Consider the following 24,658-nt stretch of genomic DNA (forward strand, 5'->3'; position numbering starts at 1 on the left):
CGGTGCTGCCAGCACGGCGGGCTCGGGGCGTGCAGGAGCCAGTCTCGGTGCGAACGGGAACCGGTAGCGGTGCCCGCAGCAGCCGGGGCCTGGAGCGGCCGGTGCGCGGGGAGGCGGTGCGCGGTGCAGCCGGTGCGCGGGGGAGCCGGTGCGCGGTGCCCGGGGAGGCCGGTGCGCAGAGGCCGGCAGCCGGTGCGCGGGGAGCCGGTGCGCGGGGAGGCGGTGCGCGGCGGCGGTGCGCGGGGCAGGCGGTGCGCGGGCGCGCAGGGGCGGTGCGCGGGCGCGCAGGCGGGGCGCGCAGGGGGCGGCGCGGGGCCGGGCGGGCGCGGGGGACGCGCGGCGGGGCCCGCGGGGGGCGGCGGGCGCGGGGCCATGCGGAGCCCGGGCTGAGGCGCCGCGGCCGCCCCTCGCCATGAAGCGGCAGAACCTGCGGACGGCCGCGCTCATCCTCTGCATCTTCTCCTACCTGCTGGTGGGCGCCGCCGTCTTCGATGCGCTGGAGTCGGAGGCGGAGAGCGGCCGCAAGCGGCTGCTGGAGCAGAAGCGCGGGGAGCTGCGGAGGAAGTACCGCTTCTCCGCCGACGACTACCGGGAGCTGGAGCGGCTGGTGCTGCAGGCCGAGCCGCACCGCGCCGGGCGGCAGTGGAAGTTCGCCGGCTCCTTCTACTTCGCCATCACGGTCATCACCACCATCGGTGAGTGCTGGCATCCCGGCGCGGCTCTGCGCCCCTCCGTCCCCACGTCCCTGCACCCCCGTGTCCCTCCAGCCCCGCACCTCTGCGCCTCCGCAACCTCCCACGCTCCCACCGCCTCTGGGTGCCCCAGGACAGCCCGGGGAGGGGGGGTCGCCTGCGGAGGGGAGGCGGGTCTCACCCTTGCAAGGCCGGGACATCTCTTGGGGCCACCCCCGCCCTGACCCCGTGGGACCCCAGGGCCCAGCGGTGGGAGAGGGAATCCCCGGGCCGGCTGGGGGCCAGCCGGTGCTGGGGGATGCCGGGGGTGCTGCGGTGGCTGGGGCCACAGGACGCGGCGTGCACGTTGTCCCAGGGAGGTGGCAGCACGCGGAGCTTCTGCAGGCACCTTTGGGGCAGGCAGCTGCAGAAGTTGGCGGGGTGTAGGAGGGCAGAGGCGGGAGCCGCGGCCGTCCTCTGTGCAGCGCTGTAGCCAGCAAGCCAGGCTGAGGAGCTGGGCAAGAACTGTTGGCTTCATTGCCAGCTCAAAACTCTGGATGTTTGGCTGTATGAGACCCGCTTCAGGGAGCCAAGGCAGCCACCAGACGCTGAACCTCGCTCTGCCTGCACGGGAACCTGTGGAGAGATGGGTGCCAATTAGCCTGGAGGGGAATGATTGAATCTAATTAAACCCCCACGTAGACACGCTTACCCATACTAGAGCCCAGCCTTGGTTTGCCCTCTTCAATTTTGCAAGAGAATGAAACTAAATTGAATAAGGATTGCCTTAATTCTAGGTGAGATTAGCCACGTGGGAGTTTAGCGTTGTTTAATTAATCCACTTTTATTAATCCATGCACCCTGAGCATCCCGTGGGGGTAGACAGGCGTGGGATCCTGTGCTCATGTCCTGGCTTGGGCTGGGATTTCAATCAGCAGAAGTGTTTTGGAGGCAGGAACCCTGAGGCCGAATCCTGCCCTTCCACAGCCAGCAGCCACCTCCTCGTCTGTCGGACGGGGCTCAGCCTCACCGAGGGGCTTGGGATGGGTGAAATACGTCTGGTAGCTGAAAGCGTCATCCCTCAGGACAAGGGCTGGTGGGATCAACTGTGCTGCGTTAGCAGGGGACAAGAGGACAAGAGGGGCAGGTACCCCGCAGGCCCTGCCCCGGGGGGCTCCGTGTGCCCCCACGAGATGTGGTGTGGGGTTTGTGCAGCTGGCAACACACGTGGCAAACAGCGATGGGTTCAGGGCACGGTTAGTGCCAGGCCCCAGCAGGAGGGTAGGATGAATGGCTTCAGTGAAAATCTCCATCATCTCGTGACAGGTTATAGCTTCATTTACATTATTTTCCTGTTGACTGTGACAAACAATTGCTACGCTTATCACACACCCCATGCGATAAATAATTTCAGCCCAGGTGCCATATTTCTAAAACGCTGGCACGTCAGATCTCTTTATATGGGGCTGTGCTCTGACTCTCAGTTTTAACATTAACGTAGCTGTGTTTACTCTTTCTAATTCCCCTTGTCATTTTGAAAGCATCAGTCAAATGCTCTTTCAGCAGTCTTTCAGGGTACAACAACTGTTTTTCCACTTACTGCTCTTCTGGATCATTGTATTTACCTCCTCATTGCTGTCATCGTATTATCTTGTAGCCTAGGACCTGATAATTGCACTTGGTTATTAAGCTTGGATCTGACTGGGGTTTTTTTGCCACTGCGATCTCATGTCTGCTCTGTAATCTGTGAAATGTGGCATGCAGGCATCAAGTTTGTAATTTTTGATTGTGTGGGTTTATGAACAGACAGAGCAATTAGAAACCAGTCCCTGCCTGCCTGCTTGCAGTTTGGAGCACAGCACGGTCGAGGATAACGCTGTCCTCGGCCTCCCAGCCCTGTCACATTGCAGGAGTTTCCTGGAGCGGGAGGTGTGCTCGGGAGCCTGGGACAACATGATCTGGTCAACATCCTCTGGTCTTCCCATCGCTGCGTGCTAACAGCTTCCCTCAGAGTCCTGGAAATCCACTGGCAGCAGAGACAGAGGGGAAGCCAAGTCACAGCTTTGAACAAGACTTAGAAATAAAAAAGGGGGGTTTCCCCACATATCTTCGTGCAAAAGTCATGTGGTGGTTACCTGGAAAAAGTGCAAATGTAAATAGCTGCTTGCAAAAGGCCACACAGCAGGGCGGGAAGGAGCCGGCGCTGTTCTGCAGGCGCCTTCAGAAAGGAAGTTTCCAGCCCTGGTAACTTCTCATAGAAACCCAGTTTCTATGTTCTCATAGTTTCTCATAGAAACCCAAAAGAAAGGCTTGGATGCCTTTGGATGCCATTACTCCCCACGCTGCGTGACTCCCTTGCACTGAGTTAGTTACTCATCCGCTTAGGTCAGAGGCCACCGATTTCTGTTAAGCTTCTATAATTAAGTGAGGTGGGCGCAGAATCTCTGAAGTCCGGAAGATTGCAGTGAATACCTCATTACGACTCATGGTATAATTGTGTGTGTCCTTGAGTCACAGCTCTGAAACTTGGAGCAAGGTGGGGAAATTAAATCTCAGAAGGCGTTCAAGGAGAACCTTGTCCTCTTGAGCTCCTTGTCCCTGGGACAAGGGCTGACAGGGCTGCGGTCCATAAATACTTCCCTACATTTAAAACAGCACAACCCCTCCTCCCCAACGATCCTGCAGTGCTTTAGGTCTGAGTCTTAGTGACACTGGAGTAAATCCAAAGTTGCTCTGCAGAAGGCCTCCCAGACTTAGCTGCTCCTGCGGCGGGGGCCCTATAGCTCCCATCCAACAGAGCACAGGGGCCCTATAGCTGCTATCCAACAGGCCATGCAGCAAATGATCAGATAGCCGAGAGTCAAAGATGCACGTGACACTGGAGGGCTCAGGGGACAGGAGGGGCAGGAGTGGGTGCCAGGGGGAGGTGACGATGGCCCTGCAAGGGCAGTTGTGGACGAGACTGGCTGGGTGCGTACCTTCCTGCAGGGTGACCTGGCGCTGTTGGTCTCAGCATCCTGCAGAGCCTCCGTCCTCCCTCGCTGTGGGGATTCAGGTTACCCTGCAGACCCAGCGTGGCACGGCATCATTGCCTGTACATTGCTCGTGAGCTGCAGAAGGCTTGCAGACCCCAATCCAGCTCTAGGGCTCCTCTTGGCCTCCATGACCTCATACAAGCTCAGGGGCTATCAGGAGAGTACCTTCTCTCTTTAGAGGCCAAATGAGGTTCTGCCCACATGATACTGCGATGTGCCATCATCCCAAAGGATGTGGCATCCCATGGCCCCGTTAGCATGGCCTGCAGATCTGTTATTGATTCATTTTCCATTTCCACCTGCCATTCTCCTACTGCTCCTCTTGGTCCCAGGGCAGCCTTGCTGGCAACCCCAGTGAGGGCTTGACGCCCGCCTTTCCTCTTTCCTTCGCAGGCTATGGGCACGCCGCCCCGGGCACAGACGCCGGCAAAGTTTTCTGCATGTTCTATGCCATCCTGGGCATCCCTCTGACGCTGGTCATGTTCCAGAGCCTGGGGGAGCGCATGAACACCGTCGTGCGGCTACTGCTCAAGAAGATCAAGAAGTGTCTGGGCATGAGGACAACCAACGTCTCCATGGAGAACATGGTCCTAGTCGGCTTTCTGTCCTGCATGGGGACCCTGTGCATCGGCGCAGCAGCCTTCTCTTATTTTGAGGGCTGGACTTTCTTTCATGCCTATTACTACTGCTTCATAACCTTGACCACTATCGGCTTTGGAGACTTTGTGGCTCTGCAGAAGAACGAGGCTTTGCAAAAGAAGCCCCCGTACGTGGCTTTCAGCTTCATGTACATCCTGGTGGGCCTGACCGTCATCGGCGCCTTCCTCAACCTGGTGGTGCTGCGGTTCCTGACAATGAACTCGGAGGACGAGCGGCGGGACGCCGAAGAGCGTGCCTCGCTGAGGAGGGCCCGGAACAACATCCACCTCAAGCCGAAAGAGGACAGCCGGAGCAGCAATGCTATTTTTCTCCCCGTGGAGGACAGGACAAGCCAGGTGAACCTCATCCCGCTGATCCAGGAGGATGCGGAGAGGCAGAGGCGCCAGTCGGCCAACTCAGCGGCCGCGGTCCCCTCCTTCTGCACGTGCCTGTGCTACAGACCTCAGCTGTGCGGCAGCCCGGTGCCCTCCCACCCCGAGACCCTGAGCTGCCACACCAACCCTGTGTATTACAACTCCATTTCCTACAAAATCGACGAGGTCTCCCTGAGCACACGGGGTCAGACCGGCTCGTCCCCGGGGAGCACTTTATCATCCAACAGCGCTCGCTGCCGGCAACACCCCCGGCTGCGGAGGAAATCCATCTAGGAGCGCGTGCCGAGCTGTACTCAGTGCTCGAGTCTTACTATGATGATAAATTAAGAACAGAGTTGTCAGGTCCTTCTTAATGCTCATTTCTTCTGTTCGTCTCCCCTTTCAGCTGGCAGCCAGCCCCACGCAGGGTCCAGCAGGAGCCTTTAAACCCTGTTGAGAAATAATCATTCCTTTTTGCAGGCACTGAATGACATTGTTAGTTTCTCTTTGCTTTTTCCTCCCAAGTAGGTTCAAGCATTTGGGTCTGGCAAGAGGCCCCCCCGATGTGAAGCCCAGCAAGCTGTAGGTTTGCTTTCCCACCTTCCTGCTCCCCAAATGGAGGCGTTGCTGCCCTCCCACCCTGCCTAACCTTGGCTGTGGCTGCTGCCAGCACGTGCCTCGTGCTACATGGGCTGGATTGCACTTGCTGAGAGCGTATCAAAAGCAAAGCCCACGTTAGTGAGCTCTGCAGGGTTGGGGATCTTTAAGTTGTCCCCTGACGCCGGGTGCAGGTAAGTCGGTGCCACGCAGCAGGTTTGCAGCTGGAGGGTGGGCAGGGAGAGGTGGGCAGGAGGGGACGGGCTGCAGCCCCGCTGCCCAGCACACGGGGACAGCTTCACGGCACTGCATCTCCCCTGACCAGCCCTCCAGGTCTAAGCTCAGGCTTGTGGCTGGCTCAGTACTTCTGGAAGCTGGAGGTCCATACACTCACCCACCTTAGCTCGCTCCTGGTCGGTCCTCCAGGCTGAGCTGGCTGGAGGAATGCTGTGTCCCATTCGCAGGGGAAGCTGAACTCCTCCAGCCCAGCCGTAGCCCTCCTCTGGGATGAGCCCAGACTGCACTAAGGGTGCAGCCCCAGGGACAGCTCCCTGAACCATACAGAGCCACCTCCAAAGGGTTTGGCCCTGATGAGGTCATTAGCTAAAATCACCCTTTCCTTCACCACCTTTCCTCTAGCTGGCAGCCCAGCAAGCGTGCCTGCTCCTCGCCTCCTCCCAGTCCCCACGAGCCCCTGGGTTTGCGCTCATTGCTGCTGGGGTCATCGGAGGTGGGGTGATCCCGTCTCGGTGTGCATCCCCAGGCGGGATGCGGTGCCCGCAGAGCCCCACCTGGGAGGCTGTTTCCAGCTGGTGCCATGGCCCGTGTCCATCCTGCCTCGTCTGCAAGAAAGAACTGGGCTCTGACAGCGGTAGGAGCTCCATTTCACTTTTTTTGCCCAATAAAGGGATATTTTCACTCTTAGTTCTATCTAAAATACCCTCTGAGGGGGTTTTTCCTGGAAAAAAAATCCCCTTTTCCTGGTGAGGAAGACGTGCAGAGCGCCAGCATTGGGAAGGCCTCAGGGCAGGCTTTGCTCTCTCCTCTTTTTGTTCTGGGCAGTTTAATAAAAGGTGAATCCAGCTGGTGGTGGTTGGTTATTTGTCACGAGGGGGAGCAGAGGGATGTGTCCGAGCCCCAAGCCCCAGCCCTGCCTGGCTGCAGGGGTACACCAGGGCTGGCTCCCCTGCCACGGGGGTGTGGGCAGCGTTTGTATCCAGGGATATTATCCCTGTGGATGTTTGCTGGGATTTTTGGGCGTCAGAGGGAGGAGGGGGTGGGGTGGCCGTCCCAGAGCTGGGAAGCAGCTGGGTCTCGTTGCTCATCGTGGGATGGTGTCTTTGCCCCCGCACGGGGATGCCCTGGGCTCCTCCACCCTCCCTGGCCAGTGACCTTCACGTTTCCAACCTTTCCTGGTGCTTGGGCTTCCCTGGAGCCAGCTTTGGGCTTTGATGTCACCCCAAATCTGTGCAGGCTTGTTATGACTGGGACTTTCTTGTTCCGGGCTCTAAAATGGCAGGGATTTGGGCTTCGAGACAGGTGGTGCCCGAGCAGGCAAGTAGAGGGATGGGCAGGAGCTCTGATTGCTGGGGCTGGCAGAAGAGCAGAGCGGTGCCGGCAGGGCAGCTCTGCAGAGCGGCTGCTGTGCTGCCTGGGTAGGTGAGGGGGGTTCCTCACCTAGTGCCGTTATTTGGGGGACATTCTCTGGCACGGCTGCCTGCCTGCCAGGTTCTCCACCCCACTGGAGGCAGACGTAGGACTTTACACCTCCTCTTGGGGTGCGACATGGCCACGGTAGATCCATCCTTCCTGCTCCTGGGCAGCAGGACTCTCATGCAAGATGCTCGGCCCTTCCCGGCCTCAGCCCGTCCCCTCGTCCCACGTGCGGGCAGGGAAGGGACAGTGACAGAGCCAGGAGCACAGCCCTGGGCTGCACAGCCCAGGGCACGCAGGCGGGGAGGACGGTGCAGGCGCTGCTGGGCCGGCACAAGGGGCTGCTTTGCGAGACCTTTGCCCGGAGGCTCCCCAGGGCCCTTCGGGGTGTGTGGCACCTCGCGGGCAGGAGGGCAGGGGGGTGGAGAGCCTCCCACCACCAAAATGCCCGGGCTGCAGTTCCTCCCAGGTGCTCAGCAGCTGCATCGCTTTGCACCAGTGGCCCCAAATCTGGACCAGCTGCGTAAGCCTTGGTTTAAATAGAAAGGGGGAGGAGGAGGGGAGAAGGCAAGCTGTGAGCATATAAAACAGGCTTAAAAATGAGGCTTTCGTTGCCTTCTCAGCTCCTCAGCGATGTCATTTCATGCTGATCCCACCAGCTCAGCCCCTTTGTTGCCGTGTCCCATCTCCCCCCACCCTCACCAAGGCTGCCAGCCCGAGGCTTTGGGTGTGCTGTGGTGCCCTCCCCATCAGAGCTGTGCAGCAGACAGAGATCTCCCGCCCTTTCGTGTTGAACCTGGGACATCTTCTGAGTGGCCAGGATGGAGCTGGCACCTCTCACCCTCCTTCCACTCTCGTGGAAGGAAGCAGCTCTTCAGTTCCTGCACAAGTCAGAGCCCACGTGGCATCGCCCCAGTGAAACCCACCTCTTCTGGAGCTGGAAGCAGGAGAACAACCCCAGTCCGGAGGCTGAGCCAGCCTTGCACTCCCTGGATTCAGTGCGGTGCTGCCAGTGCTCGGTGGCTCCATGCTCGTGCTGCAGAGCCCGCTATGCAATGATGCAAAGGCAAAGCCCGGCAGAGGCACCGGGGCCGGCGGTGTGACGTCCACACCGCGGAGCCTGTCTCGGATGGAGGATGGAGCTGGTAATGAGCTGACGGTGCAGAAAGCAGGGCACCTGCTCGGGTTTACTGCTGCTTTTGTGCAGCCCGAGCTGCTAGGCAGCGCTGCTGGGGAGCTTGGTTGCTTAGTGACTGCCTGAGCCCTATCCTGCTTTTGGAAGCTGGTGAAGGTCTGAGGGTGGGAGATGCCCTTCATCCCCAGGTGCCATGCTGGGCTGGGCTGACCTGACCTCCCAGACACTCACACTGCTGGAAAAATCCTCCTCCTCCTCCTTCCTCCACCACTGCTCCCCCCGGGGCTGCAGCTGGGGCGGGTGGGTGGCTGGGTGGGGAACTGCCCTGCCCCTCGGCCCTGCCCCGACGACCTGCAGAGGGATTTGGAGGCATGAGAAAAACCTTTAAGAAATTCTGGGTAAACTGGGACTTTGCCATCCCTTGTAATTCCCATGGGAAAAGGGGCTTGCGCGGCAGGTCCCCGGGGAACGCTGCCTGTTCTTGCCACTGCCTCCCGCAGACCCCTGCAGCAGGAGTCACACCAGAGCTCCCAAACGCTCCCCACCCGAGGGCTTGCAGCTCAGGGCCACCTAGGACCAGGCAGTAGCTGCACACCCAGTAACACCCATGGGTCTCCTTCCCCGGGGGTCCCCAGGCTCCCCCTGCACGCACACTGACTCTTGGTATTCCTAACAGCCTGGGCCAGGGTAGTTTTTTCTGCCAGCAGCATCTTCACCTCCAAGGTTTCAAAATCAACCTTGAACGGCCAGTGTTGACCATGAAGAGTCTTGGGAAGAAAACAGCAGGAGCAGGCGGCTTCCGACTGGGGTAGTGAGCAGAGTACAAGCTAGGAGCAAGCTTAGCTCTGTGCCTGGAGATGCCCATGGCCAAATTACGTCTGGAAATGGCACGGGGAAATGCAGGTTTGAAGCCAGCATTGATTCAGAGAGGGCCCTTGCACGGAGAGGACTGGGAAGGAGCCTGGGACAGTGCTGGGACACACCAGGCTGAGCTGCTCTCATTCCCTATAGGCACAAGGAGAAGGGATGGGCCAGCTGAAATCTTAGGTTGAAGATAATGGTGGTGGCCACAGAAAGGGCAGAGACACTCCACAGAAAACCTCCAACACACCGTAGGAAAAAAAAAAAAAGGTTTTATTATCACTATTATCAACGTTTTCATTAGCTTAACACTGAATTGTAAATCACTCAATCATTACATATTGTCTGAATAAAACCTACAGACAGGAAAAAAGTACAGCAGAATCCTCTCCCGACTACAGACGAGCAGCCGGTGGCACACCGGCGCTGCCGGGACGGCATCCCACCTTCCACCCAAGGCAGCCCACGCACCTCGCAAGCGACTCGCCATGGTGGCAAGCAGGCTGCCCGGCTCCATTGCCTGTGTTCCCTCCAGCTCCACGGAGATTACATCTCACTGGATGACGTTAAAAACCTCCAAAAAGTTTTGGAGAGGGTTACAGAGGCCAAAAAGAGCAGATCAGCTGCCCCCACTCCTACAGAAAGGCAAGAGGAGAGGTAGCAACCGTGTAGTGCCCCTGCAAAGCTATCGGTTTTCGTGAAGCAATTAATGAAGTAAAAAGGTTTAATTCCATGAAAGCAGATTTCCCTACCGTGGCCAGGCCCCTGGGCAGTGGGGGTACAAGGCAGAGCGCCAGCACGCTGCTGGGGGGGTGAGAGCGTGGATGTGCTGGGGGTGGTGGCTCCATCCCCGAGCAGAGGCCAGCTCTGCAGCACCGCCCCGGGGCTCCCCGCGGGCAGCGTGGGATGGACGCTTCAGTGCAAAGAGATGCTGCGGGCAGCCTCAGTCCCCTCGGGTTGGAATAAGGCCTCGTATCGAGAGGGAAGGGAGAACCCACGTAGGGAGCAGCGGGCACAGGGGAAAGCAAAGGGAACCTGGAGGAAAGCTTTCGGGGAGCTCCCCTTCTCCCTGGCCAGCAGAGGCAGCTCCCTCTCCGTCCCTGCCTTCTCCTGGCTGTCTACATGGCACATCACGCCTGCGTGGGCTGCAGAGCCCCTGCAGAAGACCCCTAGCTCCTACCAAGGACGGGAAAGGAAGAAGCCCCTGTGGTCTGAATTCAGGACTGCCACAAAACGTGGGCAGGACGCTGGCATCCCAGGTGGGTGACAGGCCATGGCAGTGCTGCGTTGAGGGGGTCTCGGGTGAGGCACTGCATCCCCAGGATGCCCTTTCCGCCCGGCGCAGGGAGCAGCCTGCAGCTCGCAGGAGGAAGCAAGCCCAGCAGGGTGAGGCTGGGGGAACGTGCCTTGGATTCGCTCTCCAAACCTGGCTCTTCCTTGCTCCAAACAAAGCCAAAACCAGCTCCAGGTCGAGGAGATGGAATCACCAAAGCAGAGACCAGTGAGCAGCACTAGGTAAGGAGCAACAGCCCCAAAGAAAAAATTGCTGCAGGATTTAAAGTTCCAGGCTGGTGTTTAGTGGGATCCGGAGCCCTGGTGGGCAGCCATCCCGATCTGTGGTGCCCAAGCAACTACAAAAACGTAGCTCCTGGAAAGCTTGTGGGCATGGCTTCAGCAGAAGGTGTGCCTCAGTTCTGCCCTTGGGTCGCTTCTGCCCCCATCACCGGTCAGCAAGCGGAGCTCACTGCTGCCCACACACTTCGTGTGCCCACACGGCCTCTCCGCAAGACAAATCCCTTTCCTTCCCATGCAAGGGGGTCTCAAGCCCACGCGAGGTGCCCAGCGTGCAGTGTAAATGCAAAGGCTGTCTACTGACCCAGCAGAGCGGGGTTTGACAATATAGCTTTGGTTGCCATTTTAGCTACTGGAAAGTCATGAAGGGAAAATCATTAGGTCGTAGCCTCGGTTTGCTGGTGCTCTGTAAAGGGCTGGTGCTGGCTCCTTCTCAGTTTCAGCCGCTAAAGTGCAAAGAACCAAATGCTACAAGAAACTCTCCCTGATTCCTCTCCTCTACCAGGACGAGAGCAGCTACCTCAGGGAAGGGCGGGCGGACGGGTGTCTACACTATGAGAAGAGCTTGAGGTTCCCAGGAATGGGCCTGATGCTGCTGTCGTGGGCAAGCGGCTGGGGCTAGGGATGGACGTGCAGCTGCTTGGTCACTGGGACATTGGCCACTGAGCAGAGAGGAGTCTGGCAGCGTGAATTTAAGACTCATTAGCCACATTTTGAGAACACCTAATCACTTGCAAACTCCCTGGGGAATTACCACGTTCATAGACGCGCGCTGGAAAGCCAGGCGGAGCGTCAGACACACGCAGGGTGCAGCAGGAGCACAGCTCTGGGTCTCTGCCGTGCCGGGTCTCACGAATGTCCCACAGACTTGGCTGCTGGGTCTTGCGTGGGCAAAGGGCTCATACAAGGGAATGAGACACTGACTGCACAACCAGACAGCCTCTTCAGAGGGATTTCACCTCCCTAAGGGAACCTGGCATTTTCCAAAGCGTTACTGTGCGCCGTGTGCCTGTATACATTCAAACAGACACACATATACGGAGAGCCACAAACGTACGTGGCTTGGCAGGTGTGCACTGGGGTAAACATGAAAAGGCTTTCACTGATCATCCTCTTTTCTAAATGTTTGGCTCAAATTTGATAGCTGCAATTTAATTGTAGATGCTTGCTCCAGGTCTCGATATACTCTGGACTTCTCTACTGACGGCACTTTGCATTTACATGGCTCTTTTTCTTCTCAAAGCATTTCACAAAAAAACGTGAATTATTTCATCATTCTTTGGGGCTCCCAGCATCACTGGCCAGTGACCTGCTGCCTGCATGGCCAGCAGACCGGCCATCTTGAGAACAACATGAAGATTCTTCCTAAGGGAAATGCTGTGAGAAATCCACAGGCAATGAACTGGGATGCTGTTTTGAAGCTGTTTCATTTTATGCACTGCATCAATGATAGAGCTGACTTAAAATCCAATATCCCGATCCTGCCACTTTGGAAAAATCTTTAGATGAGCCCAGCATTATCTAACTTCTAAAGAATGGCACAGAACAGCCTGTTCCTGTTTTACACATTAGTCCCCCCGATCCTCTGCGAAGGTACAACCTCTCTGCCTTGGGTGGAATTTTCTAACGAAATGGACAAATACCATCTATGAAACGGACAAAATAACCCACAAAGCCTTTAAAGAAGAGCAGCTCAATCTGCTGCTCTGAAAAAAGCTTCCCTTTAGCTTGCCCCTGGTATCTCGAGGAAAATAGGCAGCTGTCAGGCAGAACTCATGTGGCCCCAGAGTGCAAAGGCTTTTTTGCTTTATCAGGGCTACAGTGGCAGTGGGAACCATTCTCATTGAGTTACAAACACTAGATAGCCTAAGAAAAACAGGGAGATTGAAACAGTCATGAAGTTTATATTGAAACTATTTTTTACCTCTGTGGTATGAAGTCACCTACAGCTGTTTCATTCTTCACCTAAAAGAGATTTCATGTCGATGGGCACATATACTGACAGAGAAGTCTATAGGGTGAATATATCTCACAAGGCAACAGCCCAGTCTTCGTTTTTTACAATCAAAGTTAATATGGATCTTTTTCAAAAGTGATGTCATTGAGATAGAAGACAATTATAAACTGTATCAACAATATGTACTACAGCCTGCAAGTCACAATCTGTGCACACCAAATGGAATATATTATTGCTTGTTAGCCTATTAGACTTTCTTTATAAAAAGATTTTTATACAGAGTACAGGATTATGACAAAACTAGCTAAGTAGTTTTCATCTTGAAAATACAACATCAATTCTTTCAACAAAGGCTTGAATAGTAGCTGAGAGTTAATGAACGATAACAAATATTCACTAATAATTTTATGGCCAGTTTGAACAGAATTTCGTATAGGACTCTTTTCTGGTGTTTATTTACATATGCCTCTTTTCTTTTGGAAAAAAGTTGATAAAATATAACAAGGAACACAGGAATCGAAGGAATGAGTAAACTTCATACCAAGAACATTAAATATTTTTGAAAACACTAAATTATGTTATCTGTTAAAAAACATACATCATTTTGTCTTTAAAGAAAAATATTTTTCCTGTTTTAAAATATTACCAACAGCATGTAATAAACTAACTTAAAATGAGTTTCATAAAAAAGTTGTCTTGCTGTCTAAACATTACTAAACATGCTTAGGTTGAGATTCTGTTAACTGCCTCAACATCTTAAAAATAGCTCCTTTACAGGAACTTGTGATATTCATACTCCAGAAGACCTGCAAATTTAGAACAGTACTTTGATAAAGGATCCGGTAGCTAGAAACAATAAATATATATTTTCATCCAAAGCAAATAATTCTGCAACTTTCTTTGAAACAATCCATGGCCAAGAAGTGGGGATGTACTTGGCTAAACAATAAAGCCGTCTGGCCCTTACTCTGCCCGTGGACACAAACGCCCGCACGCAGTGCAAAAGGGATGCCCCAGCCTGCGCGCGTGGCTTCGGCTGCAGGACGAGGAGCCACGGACTGAACTGCAGAGTGAGGACCTTGTGTTGGCTCTGTGGCATCCCAGCTGTGTTGGGGCAAAGGGAAAGCGACACCAGGAGACTGGGAAAATATCACGTTTTTTGCCTGAACAAATCAGGACTAACCACGGTCACGGCTGCTTTTTGCTCAGACCACAAAGAGGACAAAGCCACGTGCGAGGCACGGTTTCAGTGCTCTGCTCTCCCTGTGTGCAGGGGATTCCCACTGGGGAGAGATCATTTTGCTCTCAGCATCAGGATTTCTTTGTTTTCCATGGTAATGGTAATGCAGGTAACATTTAGTGACCGGCTCTCCATTTTTTTTTGGCAAGCAATCCTCCCGTTACTATTAAAATGTAGTATTTCATGCACAAGGAACAGGGAATCAACCGTGAGCTGGGCAAGTATTTCTCTCTCCTCAGTCTCATCCCTCATCACTGCACTGAGACCAAAAATACTATGAAATCTTTTTTTTTTTTTTTTTTTAAGTCTCCTGCTCTTCCTTTCTCTCCCCCTCCCTGACTATAACTAACAGCTAGACTTGGACACAGGAAAAAACTCAGTCAGGACTTGCAAAGGGGACCAAAGTTTAGTTTTCAGCTACTCATCACTCTAGCAAACTGCTACTTCTTACGCGACCACACTGGTAATCCCAACTGTCATATCACATCACCTTAGACAGAAACTGGCAAGTCAAATTGGGGGGGAAAAAAAAAAGGTAGGCTGTATAGAAATAAGCTATTCCAAGCCTGAGACTTGCCTTGCATGGATAACTAGAAGACTACTTCTTTAACTATAATATGCCATGGTCAGTGCAGGAATCACAGGCATGAGTGAAGCAAGAATTTAGACTGTAGGGTACCGTGCAACGCTCCTGGCCTCACTCTGCGCCCCATGGGCACTCTCAGAAGGGCTCCTGTGAGTCTGCTTTACGAAGGAAGGTCATCTGCACTTGCCAGTTCACGTGACTTTGCTGTGCGTGGCAAGCAGGGGTTGCAACGTTCGCTTACTGGGGAGAAACAGGACTTGGAAGTGAGTAGAAACAAAAGCGAGAACCACTGGACTACAATCAACCACGTAAAAAATGCAGAAGAAAACAGGATGGAGCGGACTGTTAAAAGTGCCTCCAAATTTCAGAATCTGAGACGTTAACAAAAATAACACAAGTAGAAGTCTAACTTTTTTTTTTTACCCTGACAGTGACCTTTTAGCATGATTAAAAACATATGGAAGATAGTCTTCAGTGTTAAGTAGTCCTATTGTAACTAAACTGATCATCACTGAGCTTGCAGAGCTTTTGGAGGGGTAGGATACAGAGACACATCGCATTTGCCAGGCATACAGGAACTGAGCTTTTCAACAGACAGTCATTAAACAAAGTTTTTTGGGGAGTATTTTTGGCATATATAGTCTCCTACTCTCCATTAAAGACTGCAAAAATGTTGCATTCATCTTATTGGACACAGGAAAACCATGATTAACTAGCTATTACTGGTAGATAATGTCCAAACTAAGTACCAAGATAAAGTTTTCGGTGTAACTTAAGACAGAAGCCCTGTTACTCAGCTGCCAGGTCTGGCATGTACCTGGAGCTCCCCACGGTCCTTTTAAAGACATAGTTATTAAAAGATCCAGTGCTACAAACCACTAAATCTACCTAATCTATTCTAGTTCATACACATATTGTACAATATTGCCTAGTACTCACTACATACCAAGAGGAAAAGATGCTGACTTGAATTACAGTAAATGTGCTTTTTTTAAAAAATAAAAATAAAAGAGAGCCACAACATAGTTTGACCAGCATGCAACAAACTTTCTTCAGCTAATATATAGAAATTGTCTAATACGATTAGAAAAAATAATTAGTGAGAGGCCAGAGACGTATTTGATCAAGGAAATTAAGAGATTTATCTGAAATGTTGAGGCTTTTGCCACTGAAGACTCAAAAAACTATTCATTCTATGTCCCTTCTCCTTCTCCCCTCTCCTTTATATTATATCATTTTTCACAGAGATTATTGTAAGGCCTATTATTTTTGCATCTATCCTGTAATCTATCTCAAAATAATTTAAAATGCCATAGACAAGCTAGAACCAAACGCAACTGCTTTTACCAGCCACTCAACACTCATGCTTTTTTTCTAACAAAGCTGAGGTCCACATGCAGAAATAAATGTTCAGTATGCCTCTATGACAGGTCACAAATCTGCTCATTCCTAAACGTGACATGGGACCTTCACTTTTAAATCACAAAGTAAAACATCTCCAAAAGCTGAGACAGCAGTCATCAAATCCTCATTAGGAACTAAGACAAAACCTAGCCAAAACAGGTCTATCAACAGAAAATCTGTGGAGATTCTCTGTGATTTTGGATAATAAGTTTTTAATTGTCTGAAGGATCTAGCGCACTTACTCCAGCACGTGACTCTGCTGACAACAGCCACCGTAGCTCGGCAGCTCAGAGAATGTGCTTTACTGGCTTAATCTACAAGACTCGTTTACAGTTAGTGTTGCACTTTAATTAACAAAATATACATGCTGTGACCACTGCGTCTTCAGATTCCTCACCCACTACCTCTCCATACTTTGGGGATTGCATCTCCTCTTGCAGGACACTTGACAATGTTTGTGTACTACCAAGACTGCCTAAAGCACCTTTCTCTCCACAAGGAAGGTTACATGCTCTCCAGCACCTTCTTCTCAGGTGACAAGCTGAGGTTTCTTTCTTCTGCACCCCCAGAAACCTCAATCTCCTCTCCTGTGGCAGAATAAAACAGTCCTCTTTCAGGTCAGTCCATAGCACAACAGGAAGGGCAGCAACTCCAGCAGATATGTACCAGTACAAAGGAGACGGAAGAAAAGCAGGAGATAGAAGACATCATGACTGAAGGATGCACAGCAACAAGTAAGGGAGTCAGTAAATTGCAGAACGTTGTATCTGACAATACAAAACATATCTCAAGCTGCAAGTCTGATGTTCAGAACCCACTTCTAGTGGTTTTTTTCTGAGCAAAACTGCAGTTAATTAACCTGTTAAACTAGAACTCTGCTCAAACTGTCTGGTCTAAGTAGGCGCTACTTATTCTCCCGCCAAGTATGCTTCATCAGCAGTGTTAGACAAGTAATGCAGTAAAGACACTTGCTGGTAATTTGGCACAGTTTGAAAACACAGCGACGACAGTGTTACAGTTAACATGACGCAGTGATGTGGAACTGATTCTAAAGAAAGAGTTGCAGGTTTCTTTCTTTTTCTTCCTTTCAAGAAGAAAGACCTTACAAAAAACCTAATGCTTCCTCTGAAACTTTCTGCTCTTGCTCTTTTTAGGTCAGATATCGGCCTCTGAATTTTTCAGGTACTTTCTCATGAAAGAATCCGTATTATAAATTTCTAAGACGCACGGTTAAGAAAAATACCTTCCTTACTCCCCCCAAATGCTGCAACTTTCCAGGGTTAATACTGATCTTAAACAAGGGTCCAAGAATGACAGCGAGAGAAGTGAAACAAGACGGGTATGTCTAATTTGACAACTAGGACTCATGCCCCACGGCACCTCCTCCTCGGGTGGAGAGGGCACAGCGCCCTGCCCCTCATCTTCTGTCTAAGGTCACTGGTTTATCCTCCTCTTCCAGCTCCACAAGAACTGATTGAACATGCATTGCGCTTGAGGTCAGAGTTCCAGCAAACAAAACCTTGACAGCATGTTTAAAAAACAAAAGCAGTTCCCCCTTCCTTACTAAGACCTGTCACAGCAGGGTCCCACTGTGCTCTCCAGGGAAAGCTGTGAGGACTGACGCAGGAGCGGGCCTGTAGTGGGATCTACCATCGAGGAGGTTGGGAAGAGCTTGTACCAGCCAATTGCTAAAGTTGACAAATCCAGTTCTTCCAGGAGGACCCTGGCGACTCCCATGAAGTGCTTGCGCTCCATGCGTCCATAGTTTCCCCAGACTATCACCTTAGGAACAAGAGGGGGGAGCACAGTTAATCCTCCAACTTGCACACTTTCTTGGGAAGCACAAGTCTTATCAATCCTCCTTTCTACTCATCCAACTTCCCGGGGCTTTACTACAGCCCAAGAAGAGCAAAAAGGTTTACACTACCAACAGGTGACATGAAACTCTGGCTGATGCATCTACAGTTCTTTTAAAGCACACTTTTACAAATCCTGATGTTATCAGACTTTTTTTCCACCCCCATGGAAAAGAGGTGAATGCATGTGTGGATGAGACACCATTCTGCTGTTCTACCTGCTGGGCAGGGCCAGTACATGCACGAAGTACCTCTGGAGCTGCAGCTCCAACACCTGCATGTAAAACCTGGCCCTGGCACAGTAACGGGCCTTGGACACAACAAAAGGTGGCCTGGGAGAAAAGGGCAGGAAGGGCTCCTGATCTGGAAAAAAATACACCAACAAAAAAAGGTGGGCAACAGCTTGGGTCAAGAGCCAACAGTTTGAGAAAAAGAGCATGTCTTAACTTCTGCACTTGGAGCTCCTGACACTGAGATGGTGACGAGGCATGGCTACTCACCTGGAGAAAGGGCAGGAGCCAAGTGCTGGCAAGTGGGACCGGTGACGCAAGGGGCACACATGGAGTGGCATGCAGGGGAAGCAGAACAGACTGCCGAGAAAGGCTTGCAGTTGCAGAGGAAGGTCTAATGAAAGAGAGCTGGCAGACGAGCAGGGAAAGCTGAATCACACTTACGACACGATGGAGACCAGTGGGTGGAACAACAGATGTAGTGAGGGTCATGGGCTTAGGCATACTGGAGGTCTGCACGCGACCAAGTGGCCCTATGTGGCTCAAGACAAAGGTGACGACTGACTCCAGAGCGAGTCCATGTTCTGAAGAGGAGGGGATGAGTACGATGGGTTATGACGGTGACTAGTGATCTCTGGCTAATCCTGACAGCTTCCTTCCCTAGGGTCCAAATAACCAGAACATTACAATTTTCTGTAAAATGAGGTAGGAGAGACAACGAATGTAAATTAAAAGACAAAAATTAACACCGTCAGTCAGCATGAGATGGAACAAGCCTGCAGAAAGTTGGTTTGGTGGCATGGCCGCTGGCAGAGAGCCAACCTCCCCATTTTATTCTCTTGCAGTAAGTGCCTTTCCGGGCAGCAAGGCAGCAGGTAAGGAAACCCATGCAAGGCAAGAGCAGACCACGCCAGGTCCCACCCCATTTCAGTCAAAAATGCACAGTCTCATTGCAACAGGGGAAAATCCTTCTAATCAAGGTAAATGAGGAAGAGTTCACTAATGAGAAGGGTCCAGCAGGTTAGCTGGCAATTCATATGCCAGTGGAGGTAAGCAATAGAAACTCATGGATTAATTACATCAGTATTACCAGTGGATTTTAGCCAGGCTTTATTGGATGGAAATGATTTAGGTATGAATTAACGATGCAAATCACTCTTTGCTCTGGAAACATAGGTGCAGGATTGAAAATATGAGTATGGCAGAAAATGTATGGCAGTAAAAGAAAAGAGGTAGAAAAAGGTAGGACATGTGATTGGGTGATGGCCAAAGCAGAGTGCTCTGAATACATATAAACACAGAAGACAACCTATGCTGCAAGACTGTTTAGCATCTATAGGTACTACCTATCTCCTAACTGGGTGGGGAAAAAAAGAATTCAAAAAAATAAAAATCAACATTTTCCTGGTAGGCGCTCAATGACACCCTGTCAGGGTGTCAAATAATAATCAGTTTGAGAACAAAATAAAGGTTTTCCTTTCCATTTGTTATGCTCAGATTGAGTGCATTTGGTTCAATGAAAACACTGGCTTTTTCTCATCTATGTTAACTATCCAGATCCCTTGCCAGACTTAATATCTTCCAGCAGAGGTGGAAGAGAGAGATGGGCAGACCTGAGACTTGCTTGTCTTACCTGTAAAACTTTGCCCTGGGGGCTCTCGGCAAACAGTAACACCTGATTGTACAAAGGGTCTAATGATTTGCGAGCCACTTTTGTCTTCTTTTTCGCAATGCACACGCCATTCTCTAGCAGGTAAGCTTTGATGTAAGCAGCTGGAAAAAATAAATATGGTCAAATATGAAAAAATCTTCATGCGCACTTTAGAAAAGACAGAGTGCCATGTCTCAGGTATTTCTAAAGAAGGCATTTTACAGCAGTGAAAAGATTTGCTCAACCAGCCTTGTTTTCAATACCACATACAGACTGCTTATTCCTGCAGAAGCCAAGCGGAATTAAAATTTTTTCTTTTCACAAGCATCGCAGGAGGCTGGGGCTCAGTAAATTACTTTAGGAGGTCAAAGCATACTACCTGGCAGTGTTTTGGAGCCGGGTTTTGGTGTCAGTCCTCGAGCCTGAATGATATCCACTTCTAGCTGCCCATTTCGCTCTTGCAAGCCAATTTCCACATCCCCTAAACCAAAATGTCAAAATAGACAGAAGACTTTCAAAACAGTACATCTGTGGGCTACTAAAATGTTAGAAAAAAAAAACAATCTTCACGTCACGCCTGCTACAAGCTGTAACAAACTGTAGGCCCTGAGTGCCTGATCTCTTCCCGTGTTACTCTGGAGCAGCTCTGCAGTGATTCAAGCCCACATTTTCAAAAGCAATCTCTAATGTCAGCCCTCTAACACAGCTTTGGTGACTCAGTCTCATACTCTTCAGTGGCAGCTAGCCTCTCATCTCTCCCAAACCGAAGCACATAGAATTGCAGGCTACTTTGGAAAATGCAATTATGGTGGACCATAAGAAAATCTTTAGAGAGCCCAGTGGGCCTTAGAGAGCAAGAAAAACATGAAGATACACAGGATGCTTTTTCAGGATTTGAGCTGTTTTTTACTCAGCCTATGCCTTTCAGATCTGACGGAGGAAAGCATAAAGCTGATGTTCTCCTAGTAATGCCGCATTCGCGGCAATCAGGAAAACCTTTCAGCCAAGCTTACTTGAGTTAATAGAGAAACAGAGTGGGGGAATGGTAGATCAGCAGATGCTGGACACATTATTAGGTGGCTTGTAGGAGTGGTCTGTTCAAGATTAAATTAAAGCCACCTAACATCTTTGTGTTCCTTACCCATCGAGGTGGTGGCCAAGGTCTGACGCCCAACAAATTGTGCAGGGCCCATGCTGCCCAGGAAGTCACTAAACTGCCCAGCAGATGCCAGATGGACTCCACTGAAATTCAAGCTGCAAAAGAAATTGATTTTTGGCAAATGGTTAATTCGCATTTTAAAGCAACGCAGTAGCTAACCAGATTTAATGTATCTTTGAAATTAATGACATCTACAGAAGCCTTCTTCCCTTGCACAACTCGCTGATTTCCAGGCAGTTTAGATACATGGAATCCATTTTAAATCCCTTTCCTCGTACAAAAAAAAATAACCCCAACCCTGTAATGGTTGCAGTCACAAATTGGTTAATACTTGTTCATCTATAACTAATTGTCTGTAAGGGAAAATCTCTGCCACCTCAGGTTATCATGCATCCTGTAAATTCTTCTAGGCAGCATTATAATCTAAGGAGCTTCCTGGCATATCTTACAGGATCTCTCTTGTTAGCTGTCCCTTCCCAATCCTCATTTCTGGGGAGGAAATAATGCATCTAGAGCAGCAGTTAAAAGTGAGACGAGGGATGCTGGCATCGATCCCCTTGGGACTCAATTCCCTATTTATTTCTCACACATGCACAGAGCAATGGGTCTCCTTCTTGACCAGAGGACCCCATTTCCTACTGCTCATCACCAGAAGCACCCATCACATCCACCGTGTGGTTTTCATACCTGCTTCCATGACTGGGCCTGAAGCGATCATGAAGAGGACCTGAACACTGGTGCAAGGCTAAAGGGCCAACACCCTCAAACACCAGCAATGCTGCTGCAGTCACTGCAGCAAACAAAAGCTTTCAGGGGGACACAGCCCCCAAATCTATTCACCAGGCACCTGAGGCTGGTCTACAGCTTGGCTACAGGTGCTGGTCACTGCACTGGACATGGGTGAAGTCAACGCAAAAGGGTCAAACCCTGTGGTACACTGATACAAATCAAGGTTTACCCAGTTGTACCCCGATTTACGCAGCTGTATCACAGGTTGTGGGAAAACTTGCTGCCCCACTTGCTGTGCACGGTTAAGGAGCAGGCTTGAGGCCACCATTCGACACCGACTTTTATCCTACAGGCGTCTGCCAAACCGAAACACAGCTGCTGAAACACACGTCAGGAGCTTTGTGCCAGGCTACCCATGCTACCACGCTGGGTTTTGCACTCTGCCTCCAGGGAAGCTGCTGCACACCGAAGTCAGGCAGAATTACAAACCTCCTGCACTTTTCCAACTGCAGTGGGAACACAAAGCTGGGAGACCACCACCCACAGAAACTCCACTTGCTGCAGAATAGCAAAGAGAGACCCTTCTGGCCCCCAAATACTCAAAATAATTCACGAAACCTGCCACAGGAAACCATTTCCCCTTATCTGCTGGGGAGAGAATCACGTCAAAGGCTGATGCCAAGTATTCCTCTGTGCTTGATACATGCATGGAGAGAAACCACCCCTGCTCTCGCATACCAGCTCACCCCTCCTTTGGGCAACACTGCTAGCAAAGGCTCTGCCCAGCAGCTGGGGCAGCTCAGGAGAAAATAAAAGTACCTGCTAATGGAGCAGCCAATGCTGCAGCCTGCATCAATGATATGGAGCAAAATAGCAGGAGAGCATGAAGAACAGCATTAAGAAGCACAAGAACAAGAGCTCTAAAGGTGAACCAATGGCAACTGGAAGCATATACAGCAAAGCAGACATTACTGTTCTCTCCACATAGATTCAGAAGTCAGAGGGCTCGGGACAACCTCGAAATGATGAACACTCATCAGTGCAAATTACAGCGAGAGGGCAGGACGCTGCTGCAGGGACACCAGAGCTGTGCCGCAAACACGGACCCTTGCAAGGAGAGCAGTGGAGCTGCTCCTCGAATGAAGCTGCTGCTGCTTTGTAGCATCAAGGCTGATCTTCAGAGGAACGACAAAAGCCCACTTAAAAACACAGGCCAAGGTCAAGACTCCGGCAGTTTGGATAACAGCCTCAGTTAATAGCTTTACTAGCACTATATGAAACTCAATATTAGGTTAGACAGTTAACGTTCCCCGTTGTTGTTATATTTTACTGGGAAGGGAAGACGTAGGGAATTAATTCTTTAACAGATTATGCCATTAGCTGGTGGGACTGGCTGCTATGTTGCACAGAGGCTGACCTTTTGCAGTGCTGCTTTATTAGACATTAGAAGCAGCAGCTCTAAATCAGGCTCCTTGGCTTTGGCCGATTCCTGGACATATGTTTGGGTATTGCCAATAACCCTGCAATGGAAACAATTTCTGTCTGGAAAAATCATAAGCTACCTCCAAGAAAGCCATTGCTTCTCCCTTGAGAGGAGAGGGAAGGGGAAAATAAAACTGCAGAAATTTAGTATGAATGTGAATTAAAAACGGCAGGAACCATTTAGCTGAACTGGCTAAACTTAGGATGCTCAAATCCAGCTCAGTGAGCTCTGTCTGTCAACTGCTCGAAGAGAAGCTTGGATGCCGAGGTGAGGGGGCCGCGTACGGTGTGATTCTGAAATCGGTGGGACAGATCTTCCCCATTCACTCACTTGCTTTTCCTGCAGCTGATCCTGCAGCTGAAGCAGGGAGGAAAAGAGCTCCAGGGACCACCGTGACTTCTTTCTGGTCTTTAAATGCAGCCCTGGCGCTCCCAAGAGCCCCCCCACCACTCTGCCACATGCTCAGCAGACTTTTCCTGCCTGACCTCTGAAGAAACCGAGCTGTTTCTCACCTGCCCTTGATTCAGCAACCAGCTCTCCAGCTGAACCACCGCACGCTGGCTGTGCTGACAGGGAGACATGCTCCCGAGGGGATCTGCTGCAGGTGACAGTGGTGGCTCCACCTCGGGTGCCAGCCAGCAGATGGGTTCACACGCACTGCAGAGTGACCCTGGAAAGCCCTTCCTCTGCCATCGCCAAACACACCTCTCCCTTAAGGGGAGAAATCACTACAACCTGGCTATCACCAATACGAGATGCCTTTTTTTTATTGCAATCTAAAAAGAAATACTAAAAATAGCTGGAGGAATAAAGTGGGAGCGTTTTGCAGCTGACTTGCAAATAGCAGCTGTCATAACCAGCAGTGCCCTGGGGACCGAGGCTGCGGCAGGACCACCTCGTGCTGACAAACAGCCGCACAGAGAAGATTAACAGGTGACACTTGTCAGCCTTTTGTCTAAGGGACACAAATCCTCCGCTGAGCGAGGGCAGCACAGCCTTTTGAACAGGAAAGAGAAATTAATTATCTCTTCTCTGGCCCTCTGCTTTCACTAATCATGATTCATGGGCTCTGCTTTGCCACAGCTGAATGAGAATGATAAAGATTATGGGGTTTGCTGTGGAATTGGTTTTAAGTTGAATGTGACTCTGTTACAGACCTGAAGGCACAGAGAGAGTACAGGGAGGTCAGTGACACCTCCGGGTGTCAAGGACAAACAAAGGACATTTTGCTGGAGGACCCATGGAACATGGCCCTCAGCCGTAGGTAAGGAAGCAGAGCAGCAGCAGGTCGACCCTCTGGAGGCTACTGATCCTGGGGTCTCCGAGCCCACCAATGCAAAGTAGATCAGCAGAAACCTGCACAAACATTAATTTTGTTTGCACAGGTACCAGTTCCACCCCAAGGCTCAGCACAGGCTGCAAATCCCATTTCGGACACATGGATAAAAGAGCCATTTCTAAGCCCAAGCTGTCCCTGGCACACCAGCCAGCTAGCGTGGATGCCTCCAGGCCATGCTGAAGGCATCACAGCATGGACACACCTTGGGACAGCAGGGGACAACTGCTCCTGTTGCAGTCGTTTGGACACCCACGAGAGGGAGACAAGACCACGCAGACACCGGCCTGCGAGGCTGCAGCTGGCAGAGCCCTGAGCCCAGCCCGGCAGCTCCCGTGTGCAATCCCCATGCAGAACGTGTACCTAATTACCATTCCCGACTTTATCCCGACTGCATAAACAATTTATTTCTTTTGTGACACGTTTACATGCAGAATAAAACTGTGTGTTCACTCAATCGTAGGAACCATGTGCTCAAACTGGGGCTGAG

At 51.2% G+C, this 24,658-nt stretch overlaps 2 protein-coding genes across 2 annotated transcripts in view; one reads left to right on the forward strand and one right to left on the reverse strand.

The window, feature by feature from the left end:
- The first annotated feature begins 403 nt into the window (after positions 1 to 403).
- On the forward strand, positions 404 to 6,335 carry KCNK15 (potassium two pore domain channel subfamily K member 15). Its single transcript, XM_072879168.1, has 2 exons — positions 404 to 695; positions 4,100 to 6,335. Exons 1-2 carry the CDS (start codon positions 413 to 415, stop codon positions 5,011 to 5,013), a joined length of 1,197 nt encoding a protein of 398 aa, XP_072735269.1. The 5' UTR covers positions 404 to 412; the 3' UTR covers positions 5,014 to 6,335.
- Positions 6,336 to 17,283: 10,948 nt separating this feature from the next.
- Positions 17,284 to 24,658, reverse strand: part of RIMS4 (regulating synaptic membrane exocytosis 4) — a 53,879-nt gene continuing 46,504 nt past the window's right edge. The window contains exons 3-6 of the mRNA XM_072879271.1: positions 20,603 to 20,715; positions 19,841 to 19,942; positions 19,444 to 19,583; positions 17,284 to 17,506 (exon numbers count right to left, since the gene is read on the reverse strand). Coding sequence (XP_072735372.1) covers positions 17,288 to 17,506; positions 19,444 to 19,583; positions 19,841 to 19,942; positions 20,603 to 20,715 — 574 coding nt within the window. The 3' untranslated portion in view covers positions 17,284 to 17,287. The remainder of the gene's footprint in view (positions 17,507 to 19,443; positions 19,584 to 19,840; positions 19,943 to 20,602; positions 20,716 to 24,658) is intronic.

Source organism: Ciconia boyciana, chromosome 14 (genome assembly GCF_034638445.1).
Source record: "Ciconia boyciana chromosome 14, ASM3463844v1, whole genome shotgun sequence".
NCBI classification, from domain to species: Eukaryota; Metazoa; Chordata; class Aves; order Ciconiiformes; family Ciconiidae; genus Ciconia; species Ciconia boyciana.

Excerpts from the sequence above, each read along its gene's own strand:
- KCNK15 (XM_072879168.1), top strand. The coding sequence starts at position 413 with ATGAAGCGGCAGAACCTGCGGACGGCCGCGCTCATCCTCTGCATCTTC. Across the intron at positions 696-4,099 it reads CACGGTCATCACCACCATCG|GCTATGGGCACGCCGCCCCG; the intron begins GTGAGTGCTGGC and ends TTTCCTTCGCAG.